General features: G+C 46.5%; 6 protein-coding genes across 11 annotated transcripts; 4 read left to right on the forward strand and 2 right to left on the reverse strand.

The window, feature by feature from the left end:
* Nucleotides 1-255: 255 nt before the first annotated feature.
* LOC117839511 (factor of DNA methylation 1) lies at nt 256-5,516 on the forward strand. Of its 5 annotated transcripts, none has more exons than XR_011897172.1 (8): nt 257-424; nt 572-645; nt 1,641-2,561; nt 2,756-2,937; nt 3,056-3,145; nt 3,213-3,511; nt 3,592-3,795; nt 5,049-5,188. XR_011897172.1 is itself a non-coding variant. In XM_072290983.1 (8 exons), the coding sequence occupies exons 3-8, from the start codon at nt 1,667-1,669 to the stop codon at nt 5,283-5,285; spliced, it is 1,893 nt and encodes a 630-aa protein (XP_072147084.1). In that variant the 5' UTR covers nt 259-424; nt 572-645; nt 1,641-1,666; the 3' UTR covers nt 5,286-5,516. The 5 variants fall into 5 exon arrangements, 4 of the variants coding, with proteins under 4 accessions (XP_072147086.1, XP_072147084.1, XP_034575744.1 ...); XM_072290983.1 differs by having other exon boundaries at nt 259-424; nt 3,213-3,497; nt 5,049-5,516; XM_072290985.1 differs by lacking the exon at nt 5,049-5,188 and having other exon boundaries at nt 256-424; nt 3,592-3,796.
* A 3,904-nt stretch (nt 5,517-9,420) lies between these two features.
* On the forward strand, nt 9,421-12,057 carry LOC117838450 (factor of DNA methylation 2). The gene is made up of 4 exons (XM_072290740.1): nt 9,421-9,910; nt 10,171-10,355; nt 10,471-10,854; nt 10,928-12,057. The coding sequence occupies exons 1-4, from the start codon at nt 9,592-9,594 to the stop codon at nt 11,261-11,263; spliced, it is 1,224 nt and encodes a 407-aa protein (XP_072146841.1). The 5' UTR covers nt 9,421-9,591; the 3' UTR covers nt 11,264-12,057.
* Nucleotides 12,058-12,556: 499 nt separating this feature from the next.
* LOC117838452 (acyl carrier protein 3, mitochondrial) lies at nt 12,557-14,749 on the forward strand. The gene is made up of 2 exons (XM_034718492.2): nt 12,557-12,964; nt 14,442-14,749. The coding sequence occupies exons 1-2, from the start codon at nt 12,734-12,736 to the stop codon at nt 14,637-14,639; spliced, it is 429 nt and encodes a 142-aa protein (XP_034574383.1). The 5' UTR covers nt 12,557-12,733; the 3' UTR covers nt 14,640-14,749.
* A 336-nt stretch (nt 14,750-15,085) lies between these two features.
* LOC117838453 (uncharacterized) lies at nt 15,086-16,080 on the forward strand. 2 transcript variants are annotated; one of them, XM_034718493.2, is made up of 3 exons: nt 15,086-15,359; nt 15,420-15,489; nt 15,569-16,080. In XM_034718493.2, the coding sequence occupies exons 1-3, from the start codon at nt 15,182-15,184 to the stop codon at nt 15,711-15,713; spliced, it is 393 nt and encodes a 130-aa protein (XP_034574384.1). In that variant the 5' UTR covers nt 15,086-15,181; the 3' UTR covers nt 15,714-16,080. The 2 variants fall into 2 exon arrangements, with proteins under 2 accessions (XP_034574384.1, XP_034574385.1); XM_034718494.2 differs by having other exon boundaries at nt 15,121-15,359; nt 15,423-15,489.
* Nucleotides 16,081-16,484: 404 nt separating this feature from the next.
* Nucleotides 16,485-18,267, reverse strand: LOC117838451 (uncharacterized). The gene is made up of 3 exons (XM_034718491.2): nt 18,045-18,267; nt 16,975-17,069; nt 16,485-16,888 (listed from the first exon to the last, which is right to left on the reverse strand). Exons 1-3 carry the CDS (start codon nt 18,127-18,129, stop codon nt 16,610-16,612), a joined length of 459 nt encoding a protein of 152 aa, XP_034574382.1. The 5' UTR covers nt 18,130-18,267; the 3' UTR covers nt 16,485-16,609.
* A 2,374-nt stretch (nt 18,268-20,641) lies between these two features.
* On the reverse strand, nt 20,642-23,127 carry LOC117836747 (zealexin A1 synthase). Its single transcript, XM_034716233.2, has 2 exons — nt 22,012-23,127; nt 20,642-21,395 (listed from the first exon to the last, which is right to left on the reverse strand). Exons 1-2 carry the CDS (start codon nt 22,966-22,968, stop codon nt 20,763-20,765), a joined length of 1,590 nt encoding a protein of 529 aa, XP_034572124.1. The 5' UTR covers nt 22,969-23,127; the 3' UTR covers nt 20,642-20,762.
* Between the last annotated feature and the right edge of the window lie 4,475 nt (nt 23,128-27,602).

Genomic DNA, 27,602 nt, shown 5'->3' on the forward strand with positions numbered 1-27,602 from the left:
CCCAGCCGCCCAGGCCTCACGTGACAGTTTTTCCCGAATGCGGCAGCTCGACGCAGTGGGGAAACCGCGGGGTGTTTGCTGATCACGGGAACGGAATGCTCGGTGCGCCTCGTGGCTCCACCCCGCCCCCCCCCCCCCCCCCCCCCCCCCCCGGGGCCCGCGCGGCAGTCGCAGTCTCGGAGGGCGCCGGGGGCGGGTGGGCCCGGCCTCTCCTTCTGCCCTCTTCACCCACCCACGTACGGTACGGCGGCGAGGAAGTAGTAGTAGTAGTAGTAGTACAGAGCGAAGCACGCCATCCAATCCTACCAACCACCGCGCCGCCATCATCACTCACCGTCCCCTCCGCTCCGCTCCGCTCCACGCCCGCCCCAGCCCGGCGAACAGAGAAGAGGGGAGCGATCGGAGCCAGAGGGAGGCCGCGGAGGTGAGGCGATCCAACCGAGATTGTAAAGATCGATCGCGTGGTTTCGACGCTGCCAAGATTCTTGGTGGGGTTTTCTTGCACTGTCAAAAGCACTAACCTCACGCTCCCCTTTCTTCCTCTTCCATTTCTTTATTTTACAACCCGCAGGTTCTGGGGTCGCCGCCTTCGCTGCTGATCGATTCTCCGGCTTGTTCCTGCGCCTTCTCATCGCACCCCTTGCGGTTAACTCCCTTCCCCGTGCCCCACGGGGTGTTCCTTGTTCCCCTAATCCCCTAACCTGCGCGCTTTCGTTCGTTTCCTTCTCGTGTTCGATACTGAAAATTTTGCTCTCGAAGGAATCTGGTACTAGAAAATCGGAGAAACAAGTCAAAGTATAAAATTTTCTTTCTCTTTCTCCCTTTAACCATGTTGTTATAAGTCCAAAATCGTTACGTGGTAAGTTCATGCCAGCTTCTGCAATGCTAGTTTGCCAAGTCATTCACCACCTAAAAAAAACGTGTTGTTGAATTGCTCCCAAAGGAATCGTAGGAAGTAGGAACAGGGGGCTGCTTTTTTTTTTTTATCATGGGATCGGATTTTGTGTTTAGGGGCAACATAAGGTGGAAATGGGTTTCCTTAGCGCGGGCCAAAGCATTTCAAATTACAGGGACGAGCAAATTTTGATGGTCCATATGCATCACGGGGTTTCACTAAACGTCATAAGGGACGCACTGTTAGAATTTCGAAGCAATACATTGCCTTCCACTTTCTATCCTCTCCCAAGTCTCAATAACATCTTGCAGCGCAGATGCCCATTTCTTCGTTCCTTTCTTGCCAAAAATACGGTTCAGGATGAGATCTCCAAAAAATGGCACCACTGATTTTGTAGCATATGGATTCTGCTGTCATCCTGCAAGCCAATAGTTTGAGAGAAGGAGAAAACAAACTTGGCATATCATGCTTTATGTTTGTGAGATTGATTGTATTTTCTACTTGATCACTATAGAAACCTGTAATATTTTCCACTTTAACCAGTTATACAACTTGTTCTGCATGTAAAGGTCTAAAGAAAATGAAACTCTATCTCCTGCGTTGTAGTGTTGGATCTAATTGCAAAGTTCCTACAGTAGTGTTTCATTTGATACCCAACTGGCAATGTTATTTTACCACCATTTATCCGTTATTGTTGTTTAATCGGTAGGTGACACTGCCTGCTTCTCTGTTTGCTCACCCTTAGGATTTTCTCCCACTTCTTCAATTCCAATGGAACATAGCTCTTCAGAAGATTCAGACATTAGCGATTCGGATATTGTTGAACACAAGGAGAAGATCTATGCCCAACTGCGAGCCGGAAAATTGAAAGTAAAGTATGGCGAGAGTGCCTTTCGGTGCCCTTTCTGCCCTGGGAAGAAGAAGCAGGACTATAACCTGAAGGATCTACTACAGCATGCCACAGGAATAGGAGCTGCTCCTAAGCGCAGTGCCAAGGTGAAGGCAACACACCTAGGGCTTGCTATGTTCTTAGAGAAGGATACAGCCAGCTCGTTGGAGAAACCATTGCAAATTGTGGTCTGCAAGCCAAAAGCGACAAAGGGTGAAGAAGAGGTTTTTGTATGGCCATGGATGGGCATTGTGGTTAACTTACACTATGAGTTGAAGGGTGAAGCATTTTCAAGGGAAAGTGAAGAAAGGCTAAGAGCACAGCTGTCACGGTTCAGACCACTCCAAGTCACAATTCTTGGGCATGACAAGGACCAGGCATTTTGTGCCATTGTCAAGTTTGCTAAGGACTGGGGTGGATTAAAGGATGCATTGGCTTTTGAAAAGCATTTCGTACTCGAGCAGTATGGCAAGACAGATTGGAACAAAATAAATTGCAGAAAGGACGATATTTATGGATGGCTTGCAAGATCTGATGATTATAACACTCTGGGGCCAATTGGGCAGCATCTAAGAGAACATGGAGATCTTAAAAGTGTTGGTGACCTGGAACGTGAGGGGACCCAAAAAATTGACATGCGTGTAGCTCATTATGCTCGCCAAATCGAGGTAACAAACAAGCACATGAGTGAATTGGAGCTGAAGAACAATCAAAATGCCATGAAACTTAATAGGATGATGGAAGAGAAAGATCGATTGGTTGAAGAGCACAATGAAAGTACGTACAGATATTTCGATCTTGCACATGTTTTTACATCATATAGCATACAGAGAACTAAACAATCTTAACTGTTTTCTTTGCATGAAAATTTGTAAAACGAAATCTGAATGGCTAAATATATTTTGATTCAGCATAATGTCATCATGTGCTCATTGAATTTGCTGAGTTTGTTTAACTCCTTTGATTACCAGAGATAAGAAAGATGCAGAAAGCTGCTTGCCGAAGTTCTAGGAAAATAATTGACGAAAATATTAGATTGTATGGAGAACTGGAGACTAAGAAAAAGGAAATTGACAGGAAAGGTAAGCAACTTGAAAAATTGGCCACGAAAAGCAATACTGACAGAGAAAAGCTTGAAGCGGCAAAAGAAGAGGTAGGCTTTCGTTATGTTTTCCAGTACTGTTTGATCAAGAACAATTGACAACCTTTTATCTGTTTCTTATCTAATGTAGTTGATTTGTGCATATCTACGCTGTTAAAAATTCTTACAGAATGCAAAGGAGAACATGCTTCTTAATTTAGCAACTCAAAAGAAAAAGGAAGAAGATGAGAAGCTCATGCGACTTGTTAAGAAACATGAGGTATTGCATTCCCACTATCTTATGCATTTACCTGGTGAAATCCTTTCTCACTGGCCGAAAATTGCAGCAAGAGAAAGAAGATGCTTTGAAGAAGCTATGTAATTTACAAATGCAGTTGGCTTCCAAACAAAAACTTGAACTGGAAATAGAACAGTTGAAGGGGAATTTAGAGGTGATGAAGCATATGGTGGACGAAGATAAGAATTTGAAGGAGAAGCTCGATAAGTTGCTTGAAACACTAGAAGAGAAAAATGACGAAATGGAGAATATTGATTCTCTTAATCAGACCCTTATTATTAAGGAACGAAGAACCAATGATGAGTTGGAAGAAGCTAAGAAAGAACTGACAAGTGTATGTATAAGATCGTATGTATAAGATCTATAGCTACTGACTCAGTTTCTTTTAAGTGTATATTTTTTCTGAAAACAATGTACTGGCTATATAGGGCCTACAAAAGATGTCTGCAGTTCGATCCCTTATCGGTGTCAAAAGAATGGGTGAGCTCGACCACAAAGCTTTCGTTGCTGCTTGCAAAGAGAAAATAACAGATGCAAAGGAGTTGGCACTTGTGTGCTCAAAATGGAAGGATGAGATCAGGCAACCAGATTGGCATCCTTTCAAAGTCATCGATGTTGATGGAGTTGCAAAGGTGCTTCATTTCCTTACTTGATACCATCTCCTGTTCCAATTTTTATGTAGTTTATTGCGGTGGTAAGAAATCGACCATTCCACAATCTGCCACTGAATAACTCCAAAGTTCTTTCAATTTACAACTGGTGTGAGGTTGACACGTGGGCCCAAGACCCACATGTCAGCCTAACATTTGATGGTATATTGTGGATTCAGTTATGGGGTGGTAGATTGTGGGTTTATCCTAAGAAAATTGGTAGCAACAGTCGGCTTGTGCTCCTTTCTTCAAAAGGGTCAGAGACAATTTTGTAAGACTCTAAACTCTTTTTATGCCAAATTGATGCATATTTCATTTAACCATATTAACTCCAAGCTATACGTTTGGGAATTGTTGAACAAATGTACGCTACATCAGGAATTTATAAAAGCAAGGTGTTTTTTATTTTTTGAACTTGTGAAGACTGGGAAATAGTTTGTTTTCTGTTTTGTATAGAATTGTTTCTTGCTTGTTTGTGTGTTGTTTCTGTCATTTTGATGCTAGTCAATAAGAAAGCGTCTTTGAATTATAAGCTCAACGTTGTGGGACTAAATGTGAAGTATGTACTAAACACACATTTTTTAGGTAGCCATTGCGGAACTCCTTTGTTCGCAATCCTCTTCCGATTTTACAAATGTCACCTACTGGGATTTATTGTATGAAGTTGATATTAAAATAGCAGAGGGCTCTTCAGAACCGATTGAACCATGAGTACCATTAATTTCTGTGAATTGGACCTTCAGATTGGGAATTAATGCAGAAATGCAAGTTGCAAAAAGTGACTTCAAAATTTTATAGCTTTACTGGAGCCAACTGTCACCGCTCTTCCTTGATAATATCCATCACTTCTCAGTTTATGTTTATGGAGTCTATCTATAAACTTTCAATTTTACCATGTTTGCGTTAAGACTGGGTAAAGAATCACTTACATTGCGGTAATCATTGTCTATAGCATTTTCTTTGTGTTATCCAGTAACACCATCTTTTGGCATCAAATTTGTCGACATTAATATAATATTTCCTACACTTTGTATTACAGTAAATTTTGTGCAAGAACTTGGTGAGAAACCACCCAAAACTAATATATGCATAGTAGAGTTCAATAGGAAATTAAAAAAGAAATTGTTGCAACAAGAAATTTTTCAGAAGCTGAAGCGGACTAAAACAAAATGCTTACTTCAGCTAATCTGTGGCAAAGCATCCTTGCAGTGTCTGATATTCATTGGATTGCGCAGGAAATAATTAAGGAGGATGACGAGAAGCTGCAAGCTTTGAAGGCTGAACTGGGTGAGAAGGCACACGATGTTGTTGTGAGGGCTCTCCGTGAGATTAACGAATACAATCCCAGCGGTAGGTACCCCTTGCCCGAGCTGTGGAACTTCAAGGACGACAGGAAGGCACCAATGGGCGAGGTAGCAGCGTACATAGTGAAGCAGTGGAAGACGAACAAGAGGAAGAACACCTACACCTGATGACTGAGACCTGGATTGGCCTTGCTAGACCATGTGGAGCCATTAGTGTCTTCATGTCCCTGACCTCTTAGCTGAAACATTCTGGGATGTACTTAATTTGTTCCGTCTTTTGGGACGATTAGCTAGATCCCATTCTAAAACAGTAATCCCTCCCTGAGCTCCCTGTTCTCTTCTTTATTCGGACCATCAACTGTGCTTTGCAAAATGCGACATATGTTGATTTAGTTCTTATTCTGCTGCTACATAAGTCGATTTCTTGCCTTTTCTTTTCCCGTTTTGAACGGAATGTTATTGTCCTGTTTTGAGATACTAAGTATATTCAGATTCTATGCAATTAACTACTAATTCTGGAGCTAAGGCCCAGGATTAACTCAAATTTGTGTCCCCGCACATGCGGAACCGAACTTTCTAGGTGCATCAACTTTCGCCGCTGGGGTTCTTCGCCAGTTCGCCGCCTCGAAACCCAGGGTGATCTTTCGTAATTAAAGAAGATATTTGCCATGTGCAAAAACATAAATGAATTTGCAGGCGTGTACCTTAAAGATGCATACGCAGTGCGGCGGCGGCGCAAGCCATCAAGGCATCAACGCAGCGGCGCGGCGCTCTGCTGGTGCTGGGGGCTTTTCCTCTCCTCTCCCTCCCGCAACGCTAGCTAGGCGATTGGTTTTTCCTCTTCCCGGCCGCTGCGACTCCCCCATGGGAGACGGAGCAACCGCCGCCGCCTGGTAACTCGCCTGGTAGAAACATGGTAAGGCGGACTGGAACCAAGGAAACCATAGAAGGGACTATCCTTATGGATGGCTTGCAAGATTTGATGATTACCACCCTCCTGGCCAATCGGGAAGCATTTAAGGAAAAATGGAGTTCTAAGAAATATCGGTGACCGGGAACGTGAAGGACAACAAGAAATCAAGAACTGTATAGCTATTTTTTTTCTAGAATACGCAGGTCATTCCATTAAAAAAAGAAAATTGTTACATCGCGGACTAGCCGGGCACACACACGGGTTCGATGTTACTGATTTGTTACATTGAAACACTAGTGCAACACACACAACCACAACGTTAGCACGCTACTGGTTCTTGTGACGCCAGCCAACTAAAACTTCCCAGGCATGAAGCTCCAGCTGCGCCCATAGCATTGCTTCATGAAGCTTCTTTTCCTGAACGCAAACGATGGAGGCGTTCGCATCGCTCGCCACCGAACGCAGAGCATCCCGGCAGCTTCGTGCGTTCAAACCGCGCACGTTCCACACGAAAATGTTGAGAATCGCCGTATCCATGGAGTGCAACATCGACCAATTGTACAGCTTGCTGCGTCGACCTTCATGCACTCGCCGTTCCGGCGCTGGAGGCGATTCGCATTAGTTGATCATCTGTCAGATCATTAGCTAGCGGAAAGATGTCTCTGACGCCGCAAAGTGCTGCGGCTGCGTCGTAGACTTTAAGAACTTGTCGAATTCCTTTGCAGCGGCTTGGTCAGCATCGGCGTCGCGATCAACTATTCCTAGTTTGCGCATGGCGAGCACCTCACCCTTTTTCGAAGGCCGGACAGTGATGTTCAACGGCTGACTGGCGAGTCGGCCGCTTCGTCGTGGCGTCGGCGTCGTGCTCACTGCTGGCGCTCTGGCTGGCGGTCTGTCCACGAGGGGGAGCTGAGTTGCTTAGCTGGACAGAGTTTAAGAAGGCTGCGGTCTTCTCTTTCGCAATCGCGGGGGAGCGTGGAGAAGCTAGCGTTGCTCCTGGTGACGAAGGAGCTGCTGTTGGTGCAAGTGCATCGGTTGGCCTCCGAGTTGTGTTCCTCGGAGAGGCATGTGATGGCGACGCAGTTGGACCTCGGTTGGCCACGGGAATCCAGGAAGAGGGGCATCAGCTAGCGCCTGGAGGGGTTGCTGGCCTGCGTCGAGCTGCGGTGCCTGGTCCTCGCAACGGCGAGCGCGACGGGAGTAGGTCTTGATGGGTGTTGAGAACAGAGCCGTCCCAGGCAGCGCGTGCGGTGGGCTGGTGCACCTGTCTGCTCTCGGGGTAGAAGCCTGGGCCGGTTCACGCCTGCGGATCACTTGTTCGAGCAGCATCGGATCCTCCGCACAGTAATCAGGGAGATGGCGCGGCAGCAAAAGCAGCTCCGGAGGTAGCTCTGTAGGCGCCCGTGACCCAAGAGGAGTAGGGCGCAGCGAAAACGCGGGTGTCGAAGGCGCGCACAGTGACGGCGTGAGCGTCGCAGGGCATGGCCTAGGCGCCTGCTCGTTCTCATCAGCTGGACGCGTCGTGGGCGCGTCGTGTCGTTGTGCAGGCGGCGTCACGGGTTGCTGAGCGGCGCGTTTCAAACTGACGCCGAAAAGGCCTGCGCCGTTCCCCGCCCTCGGGACTCGAGTCAGGAGCCGTTGGCTCGTCTTCATCCCCGCCGGTGAGTCTCCCGTTGGGTTTGGCGGCGGAGCTGCGCCTGCCCGCGGCACCATACGTGACGGCGGCGGCACGGATGCTACTCCGCGGAAACGGACTCCTGACGGTTCACCATCATCAGGAAGATTGCAACCATCCTCAACGCCGGGCCTGGTGAAGAATCCATGCATGGGAGTTGCCGTAGTCACGGTCAGGGTCCCTGTCGTGGCCCGAATCTCCGTCACTCGAGGGCGGCGACGGCTCCGGCGAAGGCGAACGCGAACGAAAGTCGGCGATATGGCGTAGGCGGACAACGACGTCGTAGACGAGGGCCTTCTTTTGCCGGAGATACGGAGGCAGGTTGCCGAACACACGCTGCATCACCAGATCGTCGTAAACTACCTGCTGCTCATGTTCTGCGATTTGCAACTTCACCTTTCGTGGAATACGGCTTGGATCATCCGTCCAGGCTTGAACCTTGAGCTTCCGCATGTCCGTGCGCTCCTCCTCGACATGTTCCACACGCTCGACACAGCATGACTTGGAGAGAAGCTTCCTTGCCGTGCGAGCGCTCCATGCGTGCGCCGGCGCGCCGTCAAGCTCGAGCGTGACGCAGAATTGAAGCGTCCTCGTGTCAGCCCGAACAAGACGCGTCCACGGCCGGAAAAAGAAGCGGAGCTCGCCGACGGGGACACTGTGCAACATCCCGCGCCCGCATCGTCGTGAAGGTCACGAGGAAACTCTCCGGCCAGTATCGCTTGATGTTGAAGTTGTCGTGTCCGGCGACCGGCAGTTCAGCAATTGCGCGGCGTAGTCCGTCGATAGGTACGTCGGGAGGGGCCCCCGGCGCTGCCGCCAGCAGTGACAGCCTCAGTCGGCCCTCTTCGGCGTCCATCGCAGCATCCCTGGATAAGAAGCAAACTTCTTCCGTCGGGCGAGAATCTGGGCAGCCGGGCGGCACGTCGTCGTCAACGTAGAAGGGCCCTCCCCGCTCATCGCCGTCATCGCTACTGGAACCCGACGGCCCCTCCCGTAAGGGCGGCCGCGGCAGGTTCGCGTTCCGGTGTGGCAGCGCGAGCCCACCACGCTGGGGACGCGCGGGGCTACCAGCACCGGGGCGGGCATGGGTGCGACCCGGCTGCAGCTGTGGTGAACGGCCGCGGCTAGTGTGGCCGGCCGTTGAGGCAGACGGGGAAGGTGTGCGGCCGATGGCGTCCCTCCCGCGCGGGTTTGGCGGCGAGCTACGACGCAGCCGGACAATGCGTCGACCGCCCCCTTCTCCAGACGACACCGAACTGACAGGGCTGCGTGGGCGCTTACAGTCGCGAGCTAGATGCCAGAAGCCATGGCAGCGGAAACAGCGCGTCGGCCGGCGGCATTGCGCGATGAAATGGGTAGACGGCATGCAGTTGAGGCACTTCCCCGTCAACTCCGGAGGAATGCGCTTCGCCGACGGTTGGGCCTGCTCGACCACCGTCCATTGTCACTGGGCTAGGCGTTGGCGCCGCCTGCGCCTGGATCTAGTACGCCTGGTCTCTGCCGTCGTCCAGCCATCGCCGTCGGTCTTCGGCATAGGCGCAGCGGCTGGTTGGGCCAGGACGGACTGAAGTCGGCCTTGCTTCCTGACGTGTTCCGGCTGTCGCTGAGGCAGGCCATGGAGAAGCATTGTCTGGCCGCGGCGTCGCGAGGGACGGCGGCCAAGACGCTCCTCGGCCTGGGCGCCCAGACGGACAGCCACCACCTTGTGCCGGCGCGGCGGTGAAGGAGCGACTGGAGGTGGCGAATACATAGCGCAGCCGCTAGACGGGGATGGCACCGGCGAGGGAGTGCAGAGGAGCACATCCCGGTAGGATGGCCGTGGCGGGGAGGCACAGGGGGATGCGGCATCGGAGCCGGAGTCGTCTCTCCAACGGCCCGTCCTCCCGATGCGGCGCCAGGGTAGAAGGGTTCAGCTAGTGGGGAGAGGGTGGGGGGAGGGGAGCGGTGGGTGGTCGCCGGCGCCGGAGTGGCGGCCGGCGACCGGAGGTGGGCGAGCGCGGGTGAGCGAGGGTGCGAGCCATCCCCTGAGAGGTTACTTGTTCAAATCATGCAAAAAGGTCAATCCACTCATAGCTAATTATGTTTGCCAGATCGAGGAGAAGAACAAACATATCCGGAAACTGGAGCGGAAGAAAGATCAAAAGGCCATGGAACTTCGTAGGGTGATGGAGGAGAAAGATCGATTAGTTCAAGAGCACAATCATAGTTAGTTACTTCTATCTTTTATTTTGCAACATACTGCATACTAAAATTATCTTTACTCTCCACATGTAAACCTGTACATATGATCAGCATTTTTCTCGAATACATAAGAGAACTGCATACGATAGCATTAATAAGAAAGTGAATATGCACAACACACCATATACCCACACACTGTGCAGCACAGCTAATTATACTTTAGCGCAGCATGGTTCATCTTGTGCACACTGGATCTGACACTGCATCGTTTGATTGATGAACAGGGATAACACAGATGCAGCAAGTTGCTTGTAAAAAAGTGAGCAGAACTATCGAGGACAATCATAGGTTGGATGAAGAACTGAAGACCTGGCAACGAGACATTGACAATAGACGTAAAGAACTTGAAGACTTGGCATCCAAAAGCAATATTGTGGATAAAGCAAAGCTCGAAGAAGACTTAGAAAAGGTAAATTTCTTTTTCTTTTCTCATACTATTTGATTTTCCCGAGCTTAATACGAATAATAACAAGCTTTCCTCTGCCACTAATCAGAACCAATATATGCTGTTAAAACTCTTGTAGAATGCAAAGGAGAACGAGAGTCTTAATTCAGCAATCCAGAAGCAGATGGAGGCAAATAAGGAACTTTTCTGTCTCCTTCAGAAACAAGAATTGCAGGAAGGCACAAATGATGCTTTGAGGGTGTTAAAATGTCTGCAAAAGCAATTGAACGCCAAACATGAACTTGAACTAGAAAAAGTACGGTTGAAGGGGGAGCTAGAGGTAAGGAAGCACATGGTAGCTGAAGAAGATACAAAATTGCAGCAGGATCTTGATAAGATGCATGAAGATCTGGAAGAGATAAATGAGGAAATAGCGTACGCTAATGATTTTAACCAGACCTTTATTGTTAGGGAAGAAATGGCTAGTGAAGAGCTGGAAGATGCCAAGAAAGAGATGATAAGGGTATGTATAACTATTGATTTGGTTTTCTCTTTGTGTTAACTTGTATGTTGAGAACAAATTACTCATATTACAGGCCTTGGAACAAAGGTCAGGAAAGTCAGGCACTCGATCCAATATGAATTTTGGTGTCAAAAGGATGGGCGAGCTTGATCAGAAAGCCTTTCGTGCTGCATGCAGAAACAGAATAGCAGAAGATGACTTTGATGTGGAGTTCACACTTATATTTTCAAAATGGGAGGACGAGATTAGACAGACAAAATGGTATATTGATGCTGATGGCAAAAAGAAGGTAAAGTTTCATTTACTTGGTACGCTTGATATTATCTGCTGCTCCAGCCTTCTAGTTTTACAGATAGTTGTCTCTCGTATTGGCATGATTTATTGCATGTCTGTGTTCTGTTCCCCCTAGTGTTGTAAGATACAGTTCCCAGATTGGGTGACTGTTTAGACCTTAACCAAATGGATTGCACTGCTAACTTGATGTACCCTTATCGCAACAATATTGGACTAATTGAGAAGTACCTCAACTCATTTTCTTTTGGGTAGGTGATGGTAAACTCCCGTTTACAGTGATGGAGATGTGGTGAAAGATTCTTGCGGTCTCTAATATTCATTTGATCCCGCAGGAAAAAATTCAGGAAGATGATGAGAGACTGCAAGCTCTCAAGGCTGAATTTGGTGAGGAGGCACACGGTTTAGTTGTTAAGGCCCTCCTTGAAATGCATGAGTAGAGTCCCCTCGAGAGGGATCCCGTACCTGAGCTGTGGAGCTTGAAGGATGATCGGAAAGCGACAATTCCTGAGGTAGTGGCGTACCTGTTTAAGCAGTGGAAGGCAAACAAGAACAAGCGCGCCTACTACTGAGCCAGATCTGGCGGGCTTCTCTTTTGGTGCCAGCTAAAAGTCTGGCACATGCGGTTTGAAACTTATTTAGTTCTTTTATTTACTCTGAGGAGATTTGGCGTTGCTTTGCAACATTGTGTACCCATTTGGGAGTGTTGGTGTGCTGTGGATGGTGTCAGTGCTGTGTTCTTTATCAGAATCACTTGTGGTTTGTGCAATGCAAGTGTACTGATGCTACTGAAGTTCATTTCCAGCAGTATGGTACTCCTTATGTGAGAATATAAGAGTGTGGTCTGAATATTTACAGTTTCAGTCAAATGCGAATGGCAACCTGAAAAAACTGGTCTTTTGCGGAAGCAATTTTAACTGTACATTTCCGATATCTCCCTTTTCGGCAATGAAGCAGTTGGAGCTTCAAGTGACAAGTTGTCCTCATCAATTTCAGAGAGATAAGCTCCAACCTTTCTCCAAGAACACCCTCACGAAGACACGAACCATATGCGTGAGGACACTCTAGTGAGTCTCTGGATTGCCCGCGTCTTGCTCGGCACGACGATGTGATCTCGCTGATTAAGCCAGCGAAACCCCTGCCACATCATCCGACGGAATGGATCGCTTTGGCAAACCTCTAGAAGAAGAGGGATTAGTTACAGAACACAAAATAAACTATACTTGAAAAAAGAAAGAAAAATAACCTGAGCTTTGGCAAACGAAATAGGTCGAATGTACAGCCTATCTGGGCCCAAAAACGTGGCTGACCTGGGTGAGAAAGTAGCCCCTCGCGCAATAGGCACGGCGGAGGAGGAGGAGGAAGCATCGGGCCTTGGGCTTTATGATTAGGCCCAAATCACATTTCTCTCCCGTCCGGCCCTGTCGTCACCACTCACCAACCACGACGCAAGCCGCACGACCGATAGCACGAGAGCGAAGCCGCCGCCGCCTCCCCTTCCGCTGCCACGGCTTCCAGTTCATCTTCTTGCCTGCCTCCATCATCTCTCCCCTATCGAATCTAGTGAAGGAATCTAGCGCGGCGCGGTATGCAAGCGGTCCGTACCCTCGTGCTGCGGCACCTGCGGCTCCGTGCGCCGCCCTCCGTCGCTGCCCGTGCTGGCGGCGCGGGGCCCCCGGCGGTGTCGCAGCGCTGGCTCGCTCGGGGGATGAGCACGCCGGTGGACCAGGACGGCGGCTGTATCTCCGGCTCCGAGAGCGCCGTCAGGGCGCGCGTCGTCGACCTGGTCAGGAAGTTCGACAAGATCGACGCCGACAAGGTCGGTTCTTGCCTCTGCTCTGCTACTATCTTCGCCCTTCTTTTCTCGTCTCTTTCTTCACGAGAGCCTTTGTTCCCGCAGTCCAGCTTATGCAATGTGTGAATGGAATGGAGACGTGATGGATGTCAGTGGCTCAGTGCTTACTCGATTTTAAGTTCCGGGTTTTGCTAGGATGGTAGTTCCAAGTCATTGATGACAGCTTACTAGGATACCGTCAAAAGATCGTTTCTATCCACTGCCCTTACCATATAGAATAATGCTCGCGCATTTTATCACCTGTGGCCTTGTGGGTGTTGCTAATTCCTGCTTAGTTAGGCTGCCATGGGTGTGTAAATATGTGCATATTTTGGTCTTACAGCAGCGAACGGAAGTCAAGAATGAAATACAAGGCATTGGGACTGCGGCTTTTCGAACAATTCTTAAAAGCAAAACGAGAAAGTGAGCCAAAATGGACTCATAACTAACTATAGAATACAGAACGGTAAGCTAGAACTATGGTGCCTAACGATATTTTTAACACCCTTTTTTGTTCAAGAAAGATGTCTCTTACAATCTCATGAAGCTATGCTACTTTCCATAAGCAATGTTTACTATCATTAGACACCTTTTGCAGTTGTAACCTGATCCGTGGCATGAGAATTGCTAGAGTATGATTGAAGAAATTGTGTCTTTGGTGAACTTGTTAAGTAAAGTTTTTTGTTTCTATTGGACATGTAACATTTTATCAGTACCAAATAATCTTGTATAATAATTTTAGATTGATCAGTATTAGGATCGGCAAACTTATACTGTTGCCTGCCAGAAAGTGATTGATACCTCTGTTCTCGTTGAATCTGAGCCCTTCAGAAATCAGCATAGCTGCTGATACGATAAGTGGCATCAATATAAAATGTTGTGTATCATATTTGAGACTGATACATTTGTCTTGTAGCTAGTACCATGAAATTACTTCCCTTCAGCTAGTACCATGAAATGATCAAAAGGGTAATTGCATAATACCCAGCTTTTGGCAATATTGGGTAGGGCAGCGTTCCAACTCTAAGTCAACAGTGCTGGATCCCTCCACATAATTAGGTTGCTGAGAGGGTGTGTAGGAATAAGAAGCGCACTTGGTGTAAGCAATGATGACAGCATAAATATGGAATAATGGTTGACAATGTTTGTGCTTATTGCAAGACTCTGCTTGTGCATCATAGGAGTTTCTTGATTGCTGTTTTGTTCGTTAAATGCTTCCAAAAGTAGAAGCACTAATCAATCTTAGCGAACATTTTTATGATTATGTTGTTTTGCAAGTGGTACACACAATGGGACCTAATTCCTCTTTTAGTGAGTGCAGACTACCCGTCATAAAGATGATAGGCCACGGGAAACTGGCATTCGCTTATTAAGCAGCTCTACAAATTACACATCTATTGCAGTATCTTTGTATTGTTTGCATATGAGCTATGGCTCACATTTGCCATCTAATTGCTTGCAGGTGACCGAGACAGCAGATTTCCAGAAGGACCTGAGCTTGGACAGTTTAGACCGTGTGGAACTTGTTATGGCTTTTGAGCAAGAATTCTCCATCGAGATTCCTGATGACAAGGCTGACAAGCTTACCTGCTGTGCTGATGTTGCAAAATATATCATATCGGAATCTCAGTCCAGTAATAAAAATGCTGGTAGCTCCTGAGGTGCAAGTGAAAGTGGTTGCAAAGTTTTTTTTTTCTTGTTACAATGGACAACTACACGTGCTGTCTCCTTTTAATTGTTTTGCCAGTATGAAAGCGAATGCTCTTCCAATGTGTCGTATAGTTCTGCTCTGATAGAATCTATTACCCAGGTCGTGTTTGTTACCAGGGAAGGTGTTTGTGCTGATCATGCTTGACACATTTTTTTTTTGGCTAATCAGACTACCAAATTCAATCAGTCTAAGTTAATGTTTCGTGTTCTGTTTAAAATGGAAAAGAAATGGGGAATTCCTAGTTTCCTGCTACAGTGAACACCTTTTGTTTTCCTGTCTTCTGCCATCCAGAATATTTCAGACTCGTGATATTAAGTGACAGCCACCAACTGGTTGGCATGGGAGGTAGTGGCGTGGTGCCATATGGCTGGACCACGTCACCACAACCTGTGAGCCTTGGCCTGTGCTATGGAAGAGAATGAGCCAGGATAGCACCCGCCTTATCCTGTCCTCTTGTTCTGTCACATGCACTACTACATCATGTGAGGCGCATGAGGCCGGAGAGTTCTTTCCTCTTCCACACCAGCCCAGCCATGGCCAAGGTAGCTCCCTCCCTCCTTGCCGTCGGCAGCGGCGCTTCCTTCACCGCGCTGCCATCGCCCAGGAAAGGTGCCAGTTTTTTCCGCGATCGCGTCGTCAGCAGGCGTGCCAGGATTTCAGCTAAGCTCGGTATGATCCCTCAATCCTCCCTTGCTCTTTTATTTTTGTTTGAGGCTCTGTGAAACAAAGCAGGTGGAGATGGGGAGCTGAAGCCTCAAGGCAAGAAGAAGTTCATCACCAGGGAAGAGGAACCAGAACAGTAAGCACAGAAGCTCAACTCTCCTCAGAGCATCCTGCGACACTGATTCACTCACTCCATGTGGGCTGATGGAATGCAGGTACTGGCAGACTGCAGGGGAGAGGGAGGGTGAGAACCCCATGAAGACGCCCCTGCCCTACATCATCATCTTCGGCATGTCCACCCCCTTCGTCATCCTCGCCATCGCCTTTGCCAATGGATGGATCAAGGTCCCCGTACGATGAGCTCATGTCATCGCGTGACCAGATTTTGGAAGCTTCCGGTCAAGCACCTCGTCACTGCCTATATCTTCTCCAGCGAGAGCCCTGCGAGTTTTAATGCCTTTATAGAGATATAAGAATCAATGCTTTGTAAGCACACTATGAATGATCGATCATATGTGTATGTAGCCCAACACCGAAGCTCAGAAGTATTTACAGTACCTCTTAGAACTTCAGTCCACGTTCCGGTTTAAGGTTTTGTATCAATCTTCAGTTCATGCTATGCGCCAATGCCTTGGTTCTTCACACACACAAGACAAGGTTTGTAGCATCAGCAGTTGTCGAGAACAATCACAGGCCCAACTATGACTTGACTTTTGGTGGACCTCAACTGACCCTGCTATACAAATGTCATACTATACTATATACTATCTAAAATTAACTAATGTTCAGTCCATGCTGTGTTCAAGGCCAATGAATTGCCAAAAAAAAAGTGTAAAGTCTTGACGGTTGATCAAGGTGCAGCTGGCGTAGCAGCAGCTACAGAAAATAACCTAGAGAACATATGAGAACCAGGAGGAAAAAAAACACACATCAAAGTGTGATTTTGTAAAAAGAAAATACCATGAGTATTCAGACTTGCATGTCATAGATTTACTTATGTAACAGCCAATTTCTCCATTGCAAACCACACATGTAAGGATAATGATTGAAAATTCATTAGAATTTAAGTAAGACTTGGAAATTAAACTCACAGAATTTCAGCACCACAGAGAACAGCAGAGCTCATATGAATTACACCCCAGGAAACATTTTTCTTTTATCTATTAGTCGATCATGAGTATATATTATTGGGGAATAACTCCCACACAAGTATTACAGTTTATCAACCTTTAGGTAAACACAGCATCAATTACCAGTCACCGAGTTGGTTTTCTATCAAATTCAGATTCATGGCAGTGTGGATCCAGCCAATCACGAGGAGAGCTCCTTGGCATGCTGGTACCACTTGCTCTAGCGCCCATCAACTCCCTGAGGCTCTCCACCTTGTTCTCCTGAGCATGGCCAGTGAATTTCCTATCTGCTTCCTTTAGCTTGTTCCTGAACCGCTGCTTACGGCCAACGTTGTTCAGCTCCTGCTGCTTTACTTGAGATGGCGGAGCCCCATGAGGTCCCAAGTATATCTTCTCATCTTTTGCCTGCTCAAGTATGAATTTACATCCCCATGAAGCAATGAACACCAATGGACCAGTAGTTCATAAATGTCAATCAAACACTGACATACCTGTAGAGGTTCAGGATCTTTTGCTTCAGGGATACTAGGCTCAGTCACATCATTATCTTGAGTGAGCAAATTAGGAATAACATATCCGTCCGCATCTGTGAATTGTGATAGCACCATTAAGATTATAAGGATGTGTAAAATAGCAGTAGTGCAGATTACATGGAGCTCAGAATGGAATGCAATTCATGTATTACAACTACCTAACTAAATAGTAGTATCTGAGACTCTGACAACTAAATTGTAATTACATATGACAATCAACAGCCTAAGTCATATGTTGGTCATATGTTAATAAGATTTATACCATTCATCTTCCCCTCAACGAGGTTCATAGTTTGCCTGATGTCATATATCTCCTATTTTAAAAATATGCAATGCAAAATGCATCTTAGTAAAGAAAAGGTTAATATCCAACTTCCTAGAGTAAGTACGGTATTTGGTCTGAGAGAAAAAGGTGTAGTTCCTGAACAGAAACACGCAGCTCTCACTCGATAAAAATCAAACAGGGCAACAGATGAAAAGCAAAGAGCAGCGATTCTTGAGAAATTGACTCTTGCGTTGAATAGCTAATGCAAAGATTCAGCAAAGGAAGGCATTTATTCTGTTGAAGTTTCTCATGTGTAATCTTGGCTGATTTGATCAAGAAGGAAAATTAAGGTGAAATTCACATTTTGTTTTCTTAAGAATGGCAAATGCCCCTTGCGATTTATAACCCTATGTCAGTAGGTCCCTACCATGTTGCTTTTCCACCTGAAAAATCCTCTGGTTGCTTCTGCACACACTCCGAACAGCCTCTAGCTGGATTCTACCCCCAGTGACCCATAGCTTCCGAATTACAATCATCTAGACTTTCCCCCACGTAGAACGAGCATGCTTGCACAATGTCTCAGGCAATCCCTCAACAACAACAAAATCCGGCCACAAGGATGTGCGTGTTACCACTTACCAGCAAGAGGTCATCCAACCGCCTATACCTTGTCTACTCGTATCATGGAAAATTATCACGCACCTGAAGCTAGCTACCGGTAAACAAGCACAGCAAGAGACGAGGGCACGTCACGGTTACTCACCCCACTCGTCTTCCTTGTCGGCGGCGGCGGCGGGTGCCTCAAGAGGTGGGGCGACCTCCGCAGACGAGGGGGAAGGGGCCGCCATGGTGGTCCGAGGTGGGGAGCCGGAGCCTCCTCGACGGGGAGATGGATCCCTCTTGCCTCTGCGCTCTCTCGTCGGCTCTCCGCTTCACTTCGAATCTTCCTCCCTTGGGAGTTGGGAATCGATTCCGTCTGATCCCCAGGGCGGTGCGGCAGCACAGAGAAAGCAGACAGGTGCAAGGCAGGCCTTTCATGGGCTCTGGGCCCACTAAAGCAGTCCTCTATGTTAGGCCGGCTACTTTAGCCCATCTGCACCGCATCGCACGGCCCGAAAGGCCCAGAGTAGCTGCACACAAGAAATAAAGGGGATGCTTGGTTCGCTCGCCAGCGCTCGCCTCGCCTGCTCCAGCAAGGTTAGCAGCGTTTGGATCTTTTGCTGCTCTCTCCTCGTTACCTGCGCTTTCAAGTTTTTTCCTTGCTCGAGCAAGCTAGCTGATTCGGCTCTCCTCACCTTGTCAAGCGAGTCGAGGCGAGGCGAGCGGGCAAAAGTTCCAAGCGGCCCCAAAGTGCGCGGGCTGGAAGAAGAGAGTACGCTTTCGTTTTGGTTAGAGATTTGATCAAACGTATATCGAATGTAGATCTTGTTTCGTAGATCTTGTTATAAGGAATATGATGGTGTAAATTGATTTGAGAACGGATGCTTAATGAGATAGTAATGATTAGTTAAAAAATTATACCTAGTTTTTAATCGCTGACATCACCACTAGCATCATCGTGAAAGTGACATTAAGGAGATGTTTGGATAGTATGTGCTAAACTTTAATAGTGTCATATCGAATGTTCAGATGCTAATGAGGAGAACTAAACATGAACTAATTATAAAACTAATTGCAGAACTCCTGGACTAATTCGCAAGACGAATCTATTAAGACTAATTAATCCATCATTAGCAAATGGTTACTGTAGCACCGCATTGTCAAATCATGGACTAATTAGGCTTATTATAATCGTCTCGCAAATTAGACTCTATCTGTGCAATTAGTTTTGTAATTAGTCTATGTTTAATACTCCTAATTAGTATCAAATATTCGATATCCTAATTAGTATCCAAATATTCGATATGATAGGTGCTAAACTTTAGCGGGTAATATCTAAACAGTTGTCAGCACAGCTTGCATGGGTGAGAAAAATACTACCCTACTTTTGATGCTGTCCTCCTACTACTTGCTTTTATTTATCACGCTAGCGTCGTGGGATAGGTGTCGCGCACTTTCTGTACGCGCGACTAGCATGGTCCGTTTCGTAACGATGCCATTAATCATCATCCTCCAGCGGCGAGATTTGGCCTCCTCTCCTCTTCTTGGTTCAAAGGACGGATCGAGACTGGGTTCACGGGCTGACGGGCCCGGCTACTAATTCGGGACATGTCCACAGCCAGATGAGTCCGCAACACAACACGGCTGCAATAGACATGAGCACTTTACAGGCCGGCCGACAAAAGGTCCGGGTTATTTCGGATCGAAAATTTGTACGCACGAACAGACCAGGAGCGTTGTCGTTTTTGTCAAGCTCGGACCACCATTCTTTTCTAGTTGGAAAATAAATAAAATTAATTGTGTGGGTGGGCTTGAACCAGCCTGATTTTTTTTCGAGCTTAGTTTTTCTGACCATGCCCAGCCTGGTAGATGGCGTGGGCGGGCCGAAACCCATCAGGCTCGGGCCAGACCTGCGGTTTGGGCTGAGCTTAAAATGCTCAGGTCCAAGATGCAAACGGGTCTGTCGCCTTTTGATGCCACGGTTGTTGCTGACTTGCTGGGACATGTACACGTGCTCTCTCTCCCGATCGTGTTCATCGCGGCGAGCCTATACACGAGTAAGCAAGTACAGCCCAACGCACGACGAGGCCATGTGTATGATTTGGACTTATATATGCGTGCTACTTCATCGTTCCAAATTCTTGATCCGTTCCAAATTAAGATCATTTTAACTTTTTTTAGAGAGTCAATGCTGGATCAAAAATTATACAGCGGATTATAAAGATTTATAACACCGAATAAATATACTATGAAATATATATAATGAAAAATCTAATAGCACTTATTTGGTATTATAAATGTTAATACTTCGTTGTATAAATTTGATCAAACTTGAGATACTTTGGCTTTTTCAAAAAAATTAGAACGACTTGCAATTTGGAACGGAGGGAGTACGTTACATTATTGTTGCAGCGGTTAATTTACCCTGCTACACCCTGCACAGTGCCGTCAGAGCTAGCCAAAGATAAGGTCTTGTTTAGTTGGCCAACTTTGGACAAAAATTATTGTAGCGTAACTGTAGCGTTTCGTTTGTATTTGTGAATTATTATTCAAATATTGACTAATTAGGCTCAAAAGATTCGTCTCGCAAAGTACAACAAAACTGTGCAATTAATTTTTGATTTCGTCTACATTCAGTACTCCATGCATGTACGCAAGTTTGATATGATGAGAAATTTTCTTTTTGCATAGTGTCAAAGTTGGAATTTTGGAACTAAACATAGCCCAAATTGTGGGGGCACGGGCAGATCGCGAGCAATGTCAGCTAGTACGCGCACGGAGTACGTTACTTTATTACTTTATTGTTAAGGCGGTTAATTTACTCTGCTACACCCTGCACTGTGCCGTCAGAGCTAGCCGGGCAGATCACGAGCAATGTCAGCTAGTACGCGCACGGAATCCGTGGCGTGGCGCGCAGCACGAGCTTGTCCTTCCTCTTCACCGTGATCCCAAACGCCTCACACATGTCGCCATCAAGCTCCTCTCCTCCTCCTCCTTCCCCCGGAAGCTCCCAGTCGAAGTGGTAGAGGAGCCCCGCGAGCGCCAGCTCCATGTTCACGAGCCCGAGTGCCATGCCGGGGCACATCCGCCGGCCGGCGCCGAAGGGGGTGAACTCGAAGTCGGCGCCTCTAAAATCCACGTCAGACCCCTCGAACCGCTCCGGCATGAACTCCTCCGGATCCTGCCAGTACCGGCCGTCCCTGGCGATCGCCCATGCGTTCACGAGCACCTTGGTTCCTTTGGGGATGTCGTAGTCCATGACGCGGCAGGGCTCCTCCCGGCACTCCCGCGGGAGCAGGAATGGGACTGGGACGTGGAGGCGCAGCGTCTCCTTGATCACCATAGCGAGGTAGTTGAGCTTCTCCATGTCCGCCTCGGTTAGCTTGTATTGGCCTTTGAAGGCCTCTCGAACCTCAGATTGAGCCCTGTGCATCACCCTTGGGTTCCTCGTCAGCTCTGACAATGCCCATTCTAGTGTTGTTGATGAGGTCTCGCTCCCTGCTGCAAAAATTTCCTAGGATCACATAGTATTTATTAGTAAAAAAATTTAAATTACCACTAAATAATTAGTTCACGTCCGTAAATTATTATTTTTTATTTACTCTACTCTACAATATGTCAATCGGTCCAATTTAATAAAATTTGATTTCCCCCTCCACGCACAAGTGAAGTTTAAGTTAAAATTTTATAGTTGATAATGGACACCTTATATACTATATGTTCAAAAATACATTAAAACTTTCTTACCATTATATTATTAGACCATGAAGTCTAATGATAAATTAACCTTAGGATACAAAATTATATATGAAAAATAATTAATGATGATATTCATAATATATTTTTGAGTATAATTGTGATGTACACTGCCGCCAAACAATAAACTCTACATTTGCAAGGAGAAAAAAATAATTCTATTAAAGGTAAATTGATATAGTTGTCGGAGTAAATTGCAAAAAAGTAGTTTAGTAAGCTATCAAGATTATGGCAATATTTCCTTAGGGGCTATCAAGAGGAGTAAATTGGTATACTTAGGGACTATTAACACCTTTTCCTTTTCCTTTCAACTATGATCAGGTGATATTTGTTATTGATGTGAACTGATATGGCAATGATAGCAGGTGTGTTACCATGATGACGGTGGTGATGATCTCTGTGGTAAGCGGGCATTGCGCATCGCCGTCCCTCTGCAGCCTCAGCAGCACGGCCAGCAGGTTGTCGTCGTCGTCCTCCTCCTCCTCGCGTCCGCCGCCGGCGGACTGATCGCGGATGATCTCGTCCATGATGTCGCGCACGGTCCGGTTGCACCGTTCGGTCTCCCGCAGCGCGTGGCTGAGCCGGCGCACCAGCCGCGACGACGGGTACAGGTCGGCCAGGTTGAAGCCGCCGGTGAGCACCACGGCCGTTTGGAGCTCGCGCAGGAACTCGTCGCGCCGCGCGCACCGGCCGCCGACGGCCGACCGCACCACGGTGTCGTTCATCGCGCGGCAGATCCTCTCGCCGATGTCGACCACCGTGCCGCCCGCGTCACCCTGGGCGGCGGAGGCGCAGGAGTCGGCGACGGAGCGGAGGAGGCTCGCGGCCTCCTCCTCTCTGATGCGGCGGAAGGACCGGACGCGGCGCGGGGAGAAGAGCTCGAGCACGCAGATCCGCCGGAGCTGGCGCCACAGGTCGCCGTAGGGGGAGAAGAGGATGTCGCGGCCCCCGACGCTGAGCACGGCCAGCGTCGGCGTCACGTGCCGGCTCGCGAACGCGGCGTCGTGGGTCCTCATCACCTCCCTGGCCGCCTCCGCCGAGGACACCACCAGCGTCGGCACGGCGCCGAGGCGGAGCAGCATGAGGTCGCCGTACCGCCGGGACAGGTCGCGCAGCGCCCGGTGCGCGAGGTCGCCGTGGCGGGACAGGAGGAGGTGGTGGAGGCTGCCGATGAGCGGCAGCTGCCATGGCCCCGGAGGCAGGCGCAGGCGCGGCGGCGGCGGCTTCCCGGGCCGTGACCACGCCGGGGCGTAGCTCCTGGCGACGAGCTTGATGAGGAAGAGGGATAGAACGAGCAGCAGGCCAAGCAGCGGCAGCGACGTCGCCTCCATTGTTGGCCGGCGAGCGTGCTGGTGTAAGTAGTGGTGATTTCTGGCAAGCTAGCTGTGGTTGCATTCAACTCGAGCTTTTCTTTGCCATCATCACTGAATAATGTATCGATCGACCGGTACGTACCAGCGAATTGACGGCCCGTTTGGTTACTTGGGTTTATTTTTAGCGCACATCGAATATTTATATACTAATTAGGAGTATTAAACGTAAATTATTTATAAAACTCATTATATAAGTGGAGGCTAAACAACGAGACAAATCTATTAAATCTAATTAGTTCATGATTTGGCAATGTGTTGCTACAGTAAACATTTGCTAATGATGGATTAATTAGGTTTAATAGATTCGTCTCGCCGTTTAACCTCCATCTGTGTAATAAGTTTTGTAAATAGTCTACGTTTAATACTTCTAATTAGTATCTAAACATTCGATATGACACGTGCTAAAAATAAGCAAAGGGAACCAAACGGGGGCAAAGTGTCCTGTTTCTCCTTCAATGTCACATCTAGTTTTAAAACAAAAGCTACCATAGATATAGTTTCATGCACATAATGATATCATCAGTGAATAACATTAACAGTATCACGTAAAAAAAATATAAATTATGACTTACAAGTCTATCAGAGATATACAGCTTAATCTGGAAACGGAGGCTCCAAACTTCAGGCAATCGACTGGGGGCTGCATACGCTTAGAACTTAGCATCATTTTCAGAAAACTTCACACATCTTCCTCTTCTGAGCAGCAGTAAGCAAGGGTGAATACACTTATGGTTGTACCCGCAAGGCCACGAGAAATAACTAAAATAATGATTTAAGTCCATCTTCAAGTTTATTAATTATGTGAGGGTTCAGACCGCTCTTGACCATGAGCACGGCCTGATATATCATTTTAGACACTCTGCAGAGGTTGTACACTTTCAACATAAGTCGCGTAAAAGTTCAGAAGAACTTTAGACCCAATCATGCTGTGCAAAAATAGGCACTTATCACACTACCGAGGTGTGACTGCATAGGGACGCTACGAGGCCTTTACAAATAAGTGGTAACCCGCTAAGGTTTCAATATCTGGCGCGCATAAACCTCCCTAGTGGGCATAGTGTCTTAACAAAGCTCACTTCCTAAGAGGATCAGGCTATACAACAATATACAACAACTTAGTCTCCCCTCTTACCCTTTCGGTTAGATTACCCCAAACTAGAGTCTCTAATTAATTAGCCAAAACCAGAACCATGTAGTTTTTGTGGTTGCACTGTTTTCCTGGGTGGTCGCTCCATGTTCCAATTAATGCATGGTATTCTTGTAAATAAGCATAGATAGAAGGATGGTTAGGGACACTTGACTTTCTCCAACAAAAAGTTACTCTTGCTGCTCTTCAGCTCTTGCTCTCTTGAAACTCTTAATCTTCAAAACTTTTAAACAACAATCCTTCTACTCGTAGCATTCACCGGCACAAGCATACAAAGCAAACAAACACAACTAAAAACAATACACCAATCAAAGAGAAAAGCTTTAAAAGAGCGTACGAAAGGATAGTGCTCGATTGTAGGGTCACGAAGGCGCATGAAACACTAAGAACGATGCTATCGTTGAAAAAATACGTCTAATAATTAATAAAGCGGCTTGCCTATTTTTCATTTGTAAAGATGCTTACCTCAGTTTGTTACGGTTTTTCTTTTTTCTATGATACTTGTCCGTCTAAATTTGAGTCATTGGTTCAACATAGACATTCATATTTTTTTGAATTTATTATGAAAATAAACGATATCATTCTTTTATTGGTAATTTATGTGTCTGTCGGTAATGAAACTCACATAGCGCATTCATCGATCTCAAAAGTTTGTTGTCTCAATCTCTCTGAAGTGTTTATATGTGTTGGTTGTGCGGATGTGTACATGCGGCTTTATATTTGCACTGTATTTAAAAAAGTAGCTAGCCTGTTCATTTTTAATGCGACGGTATGGGTCGATCCGGATAAGCTGCGTGCTGCGACTTATACGGCATGCTCACTCTAGGCTCCATCAACCATCAATGAAGGTAAGATGAATTTTTATTTTTTTAGAAAAATATGACATTCATATTCTTTTCTACTAATGACTAATCCAATTTTACATGTGTTTCCTGTATGAACGTTGCATCAGTAGATTTTTTTAAAATTAAACTTGAGGTGATACCGAACTAATATCGGATAAAACATTGTAGGGAGAAATTAAAGGTCAAATATCTACTTTGAAAGAATTTCTCTAAAAGATACATCTTACATTAATAAATGGAGGGAGTATTTTGTTGTAGGCAAAACTATTTCAGGAAAAAACATTTTTATACTTTGACCAACATTTGGCCTGATTATTTCAAGGATTTTCACATTTCAACTGTGTATTTTTCAAGACATATATTGAACATTTTGTGAGAAAGGAACAATCCAAGATTTAATTTCAGTGACCGAGCCAAAAAAAATAATACACAATGTATTCTTTTTTCCCTATCCAGTAATTCCATAAGATTATGTTGGTTACCATTTGAGTCAACACACCTATTAACGTGCGTGCCTTCGCAAAGATTTCAGTTCAAACACAAGATTGTTACAACAGTCGTTGCCTATGCCGGCTCCTAAACAGAAAACTTTTGTGTTTAAACATAGACTAATTACAAAACCCATTGCATAAAAGAAGGTTAAACGGCGAGACGAATCTATTAAGTCTAATTAGTCCGTGATTTGACAATATGTTGCTACAATAACCATTTGTTAATGATGGATTAATTAGGCTTAATAGATTCATCTCGCCGTTTAGCCTCCATCCGTGTAATTCTCATATTTAGTCATTCTAATTAGCCTCCAAATATTTAATATGACACGGACTAAACTTTAGCTCCAAGATCCAAACAACTACTTATGCCGATGGTAGCGCTCAGGTGGTGGCTGAAGGCGAGGTCGTGGGTCCTCATCACCTCCCTGGCAGCCTCGGCGGAGGAGACGACCAGCGTGGGCACGGCGCCAAGCCGGAGCAGCATGAGTGGGCCGTAGGATTGGGACAGCTTGCGCAGGACCCGGTGGGGCAGGTCGCTGAAGCGGTACAGGAGGAGCTGTGGCCCTGTGGCAGGTTTCCGATGAGTGGCAGCTGCCATGGCCCAGGTGGGAGGCGAAGTATCAGTGGGTTTGTGCGCGATGGCGAGGTGCAGCGGCTGGTGATGAGCTTGAAGAGGAGGAAGAAGATAACAAGCAAAGGGAGGCTGAACTCCATGGTGAGCTGAACTAAGCATGCCTACTAGTCATTCTTTTATATAGCTCTAGGAGGTGAGATTAGTCTGATCAATGGACGAGATTATTGCTTAACAGTTGACACCACTATAAGGTCAGGAATATTCAATCCTACCGTTGCCCGGTAGGAGAGGATCCAACGGCCGATGTGTATCTTTCCATGTGCGTAGTAGGCCCACGAACCTTATCTCTTGTAGTCCTATCTCGAGAGTGAAACACTTCTTCCCCCTCCCTCTCCTTCTTACCCTTCTTCTAGCACTTACTGTTTTGGAACCACGGGACAGAGTATCAGGCTAAGCCACGCGAGAAAATTTACCACTGGAACCCATTGTAAGAAACTGAAGCACATGAGAGCAGCAGAAGGAATCTGAGCCTAGCTAAGGGTTTATTTTTAGGAATAATATCAGAGGACTTATTGTACTATACGCATACACAAACATATATATACTCCATTATTCAAGAGTTGCGATAGGGCATTAAGAAGAGATCTTCCATTTATATATTTTTTACCTAATCTAAACTCTTCTACAGTTTTCAGGAAACAATAATTTCTAATAGACCAAGGAATTTTTTAAGTTAAGAATTCCCAGTTAAAAACTTAAAATACACCCACATGGACAGGACGACACTATCATATGGCGTGTTGGGTTCCGGAATTACCCAAATTAAGTCAGTAACCCTGCGTCTCTTTTATTAGTTACAAATCAAACCACTAGTAGGCATAGAAATGGAATAATGCATCGCACATCCAACATCAATAAGTAGAGAAGTACTCCTCTGTCACAAAATGTTATTTGTTTTAACTTTCTAGGTACGTGACTTTAGCTACGTACCTAGACATAGCATCTAGATCTAGGTGCATAGCGAAAGTTATGAATCTAGAAAAAATAATTTGGAACGGAGGGAGTACGTGATAACATATAGCGATCCAGATCAGTGAACACACCGACTGCCATTGTCCCCGTGTGGCCATGTCTTGTGCTGGTTATAATACTCAGTGCTCCTGCTCCGATCCAGCTCAAAGCATGTCAAGAAAACAACATGCAAGCATAGTGCACATGATATCTACTATATATAATATAATGTGGATTTATATATGGACAAGAAAGGATGTGCTGCCAAGGAAGAATTGTTTCAAATGCAAAGATATACGTGCAATAATTGGCATTTGCTATCAAAGTCAGTTTTTTAGTACTATTCCACCGTGAATCGCACACCGCGTGCCCTAACAATGGCTGCATGCAAGATGTGGACACGCGGGAACGACCTAGAAAAATATGTAATCATACCGATCAGCTTGTTAAGGCATATACTTAAATTCGAAATGTTTTAGGATACTTCTTGGCCTCGATGCACAGTAATGGAGAGCATAAGG

Source organism: Setaria viridis, chromosome 9 (genome assembly GCF_005286985.2).
Source record: "Setaria viridis chromosome 9, Setaria_viridis_v4.0, whole genome shotgun sequence".
NCBI lineage: Eukaryota > Viridiplantae > Streptophyta > Magnoliopsida > Poales > Poaceae > Setaria > Setaria viridis.

What these genes read in the sequence shown, in the direction of transcription:
- LOC117839511 (XM_034719853.2), top strand. Translation starts at nt 1,667, where the DNA reads ATGGAACATAGCTCTTCAGAAGATTCAGACATTAGCGATTCGGATATT. An exon ending in GGTTGAAGAGCACAATGAAA is followed by an intron (nt 2,562 to 2,755) that starts GTACGTACAGAT and finishes TTTGATTACCAG; the next exon opens with AGATAAGAAAGATGCAGAAA. An exon ending in CTAAGAAAGAACTGACAAGT is followed by an intron (nt 3,498 to 3,591) that starts GTATGTATAAGA and finishes CTGGCTATATAG; the next exon opens with GGCCTACAAAAGATGTCTGC.
- LOC117838450 (XM_072290740.1), top strand. Translation starts at nt 9,592, where the DNA reads ATGCGGCGCCAGGGTAGAAGGGTTCAGCTAGTGGGGAGAGGGTGGGGG. An exon ending in AGTTCAAGAGCACAATCATA is followed by an intron (nt 9,911 to 10,170) that starts GTTAGTTACTTC and finishes ATTGATGAACAG; the next exon opens with GGATAACACAGATGCAGCAA. An exon ending in TCGAAGAAGACTTAGAAAAG is followed by an intron (nt 10,356 to 10,470) that starts GTAAATTTCTTT and finishes AAACTCTTGTAG; the next exon opens with AATGCAAAGGAGAACGAGAG.
- LOC117838452 (XM_034718492.2), top strand. Translation starts at nt 12,734, where the DNA reads ATGCAAGCGGTCCGTACCCTCGTGCTGCGGCACCTGCGGCTCCGTGCG. An exon ending in ACAAGATCGACGCCGACAAG is followed by an intron (nt 12,965 to 14,441) that starts GTCGGTTCTTGC and finishes AATTGCTTGCAG; the next exon opens with GTGACCGAGACAGCAGATTT.
- LOC117838453 (XM_034718493.2), top strand. Translation starts at nt 15,182, where the DNA reads ATGAGGCCGGAGAGTTCTTTCCTCTTCCACACCAGCCCAGCCATGGCC. An exon ending in CAGGATTTCAGCTAAGCTCG is followed by an intron (nt 15,360 to 15,419) that starts GTATGATCCCTC and finishes TGTGAAACAAAG; the next exon opens with CAGGTGGAGATGGGGAGCTG. An exon ending in AGGGAAGAGGAACCAGAACA is followed by an intron (nt 15,490 to 15,568) that starts GTAAGCACAGAA and finishes GATGGAATGCAG; the next exon opens with GTACTGGCAGACTGCAGGGG.
- LOC117838451 (XM_034718491.2), bottom strand. Translation starts at nt 18,129, where the DNA reads ATGGCGGCCCCTTCCCCCTCGTCTGCGGAGGTCGCCCCACCTCTTGAG. An exon ending in CGACAAGGAAGACGAGTGGG is followed by an intron (nt 17,070 to 18,044) that starts GTGAGTAACCGT and finishes CACAATTCACAG; the next exon opens with ATGCGGACGGATATGTTATT. An exon ending in AAGATCCTGAACCTCTACAG is followed by an intron (nt 16,889 to 16,974) that starts GTATGTCAGTGT and finishes ATACTTGAGCAG; the next exon opens with GCAAAAGATGAGAAGATATA.
- LOC117836747 (XM_034716233.2), bottom strand. Translation starts at nt 22,968, where the DNA reads ATGGAGGCGACGTCGCTGCCGCTGCTTGGCCTGCTGCTCGTTCTATCC. An exon ending in TCATCACCACCGTCATCATG is followed by an intron (nt 21,396 to 22,011) that starts GTAACACACCTG and finishes ATGTGATCCTAG; the next exon opens with GAAATTTTTGCAGCAGGGAG.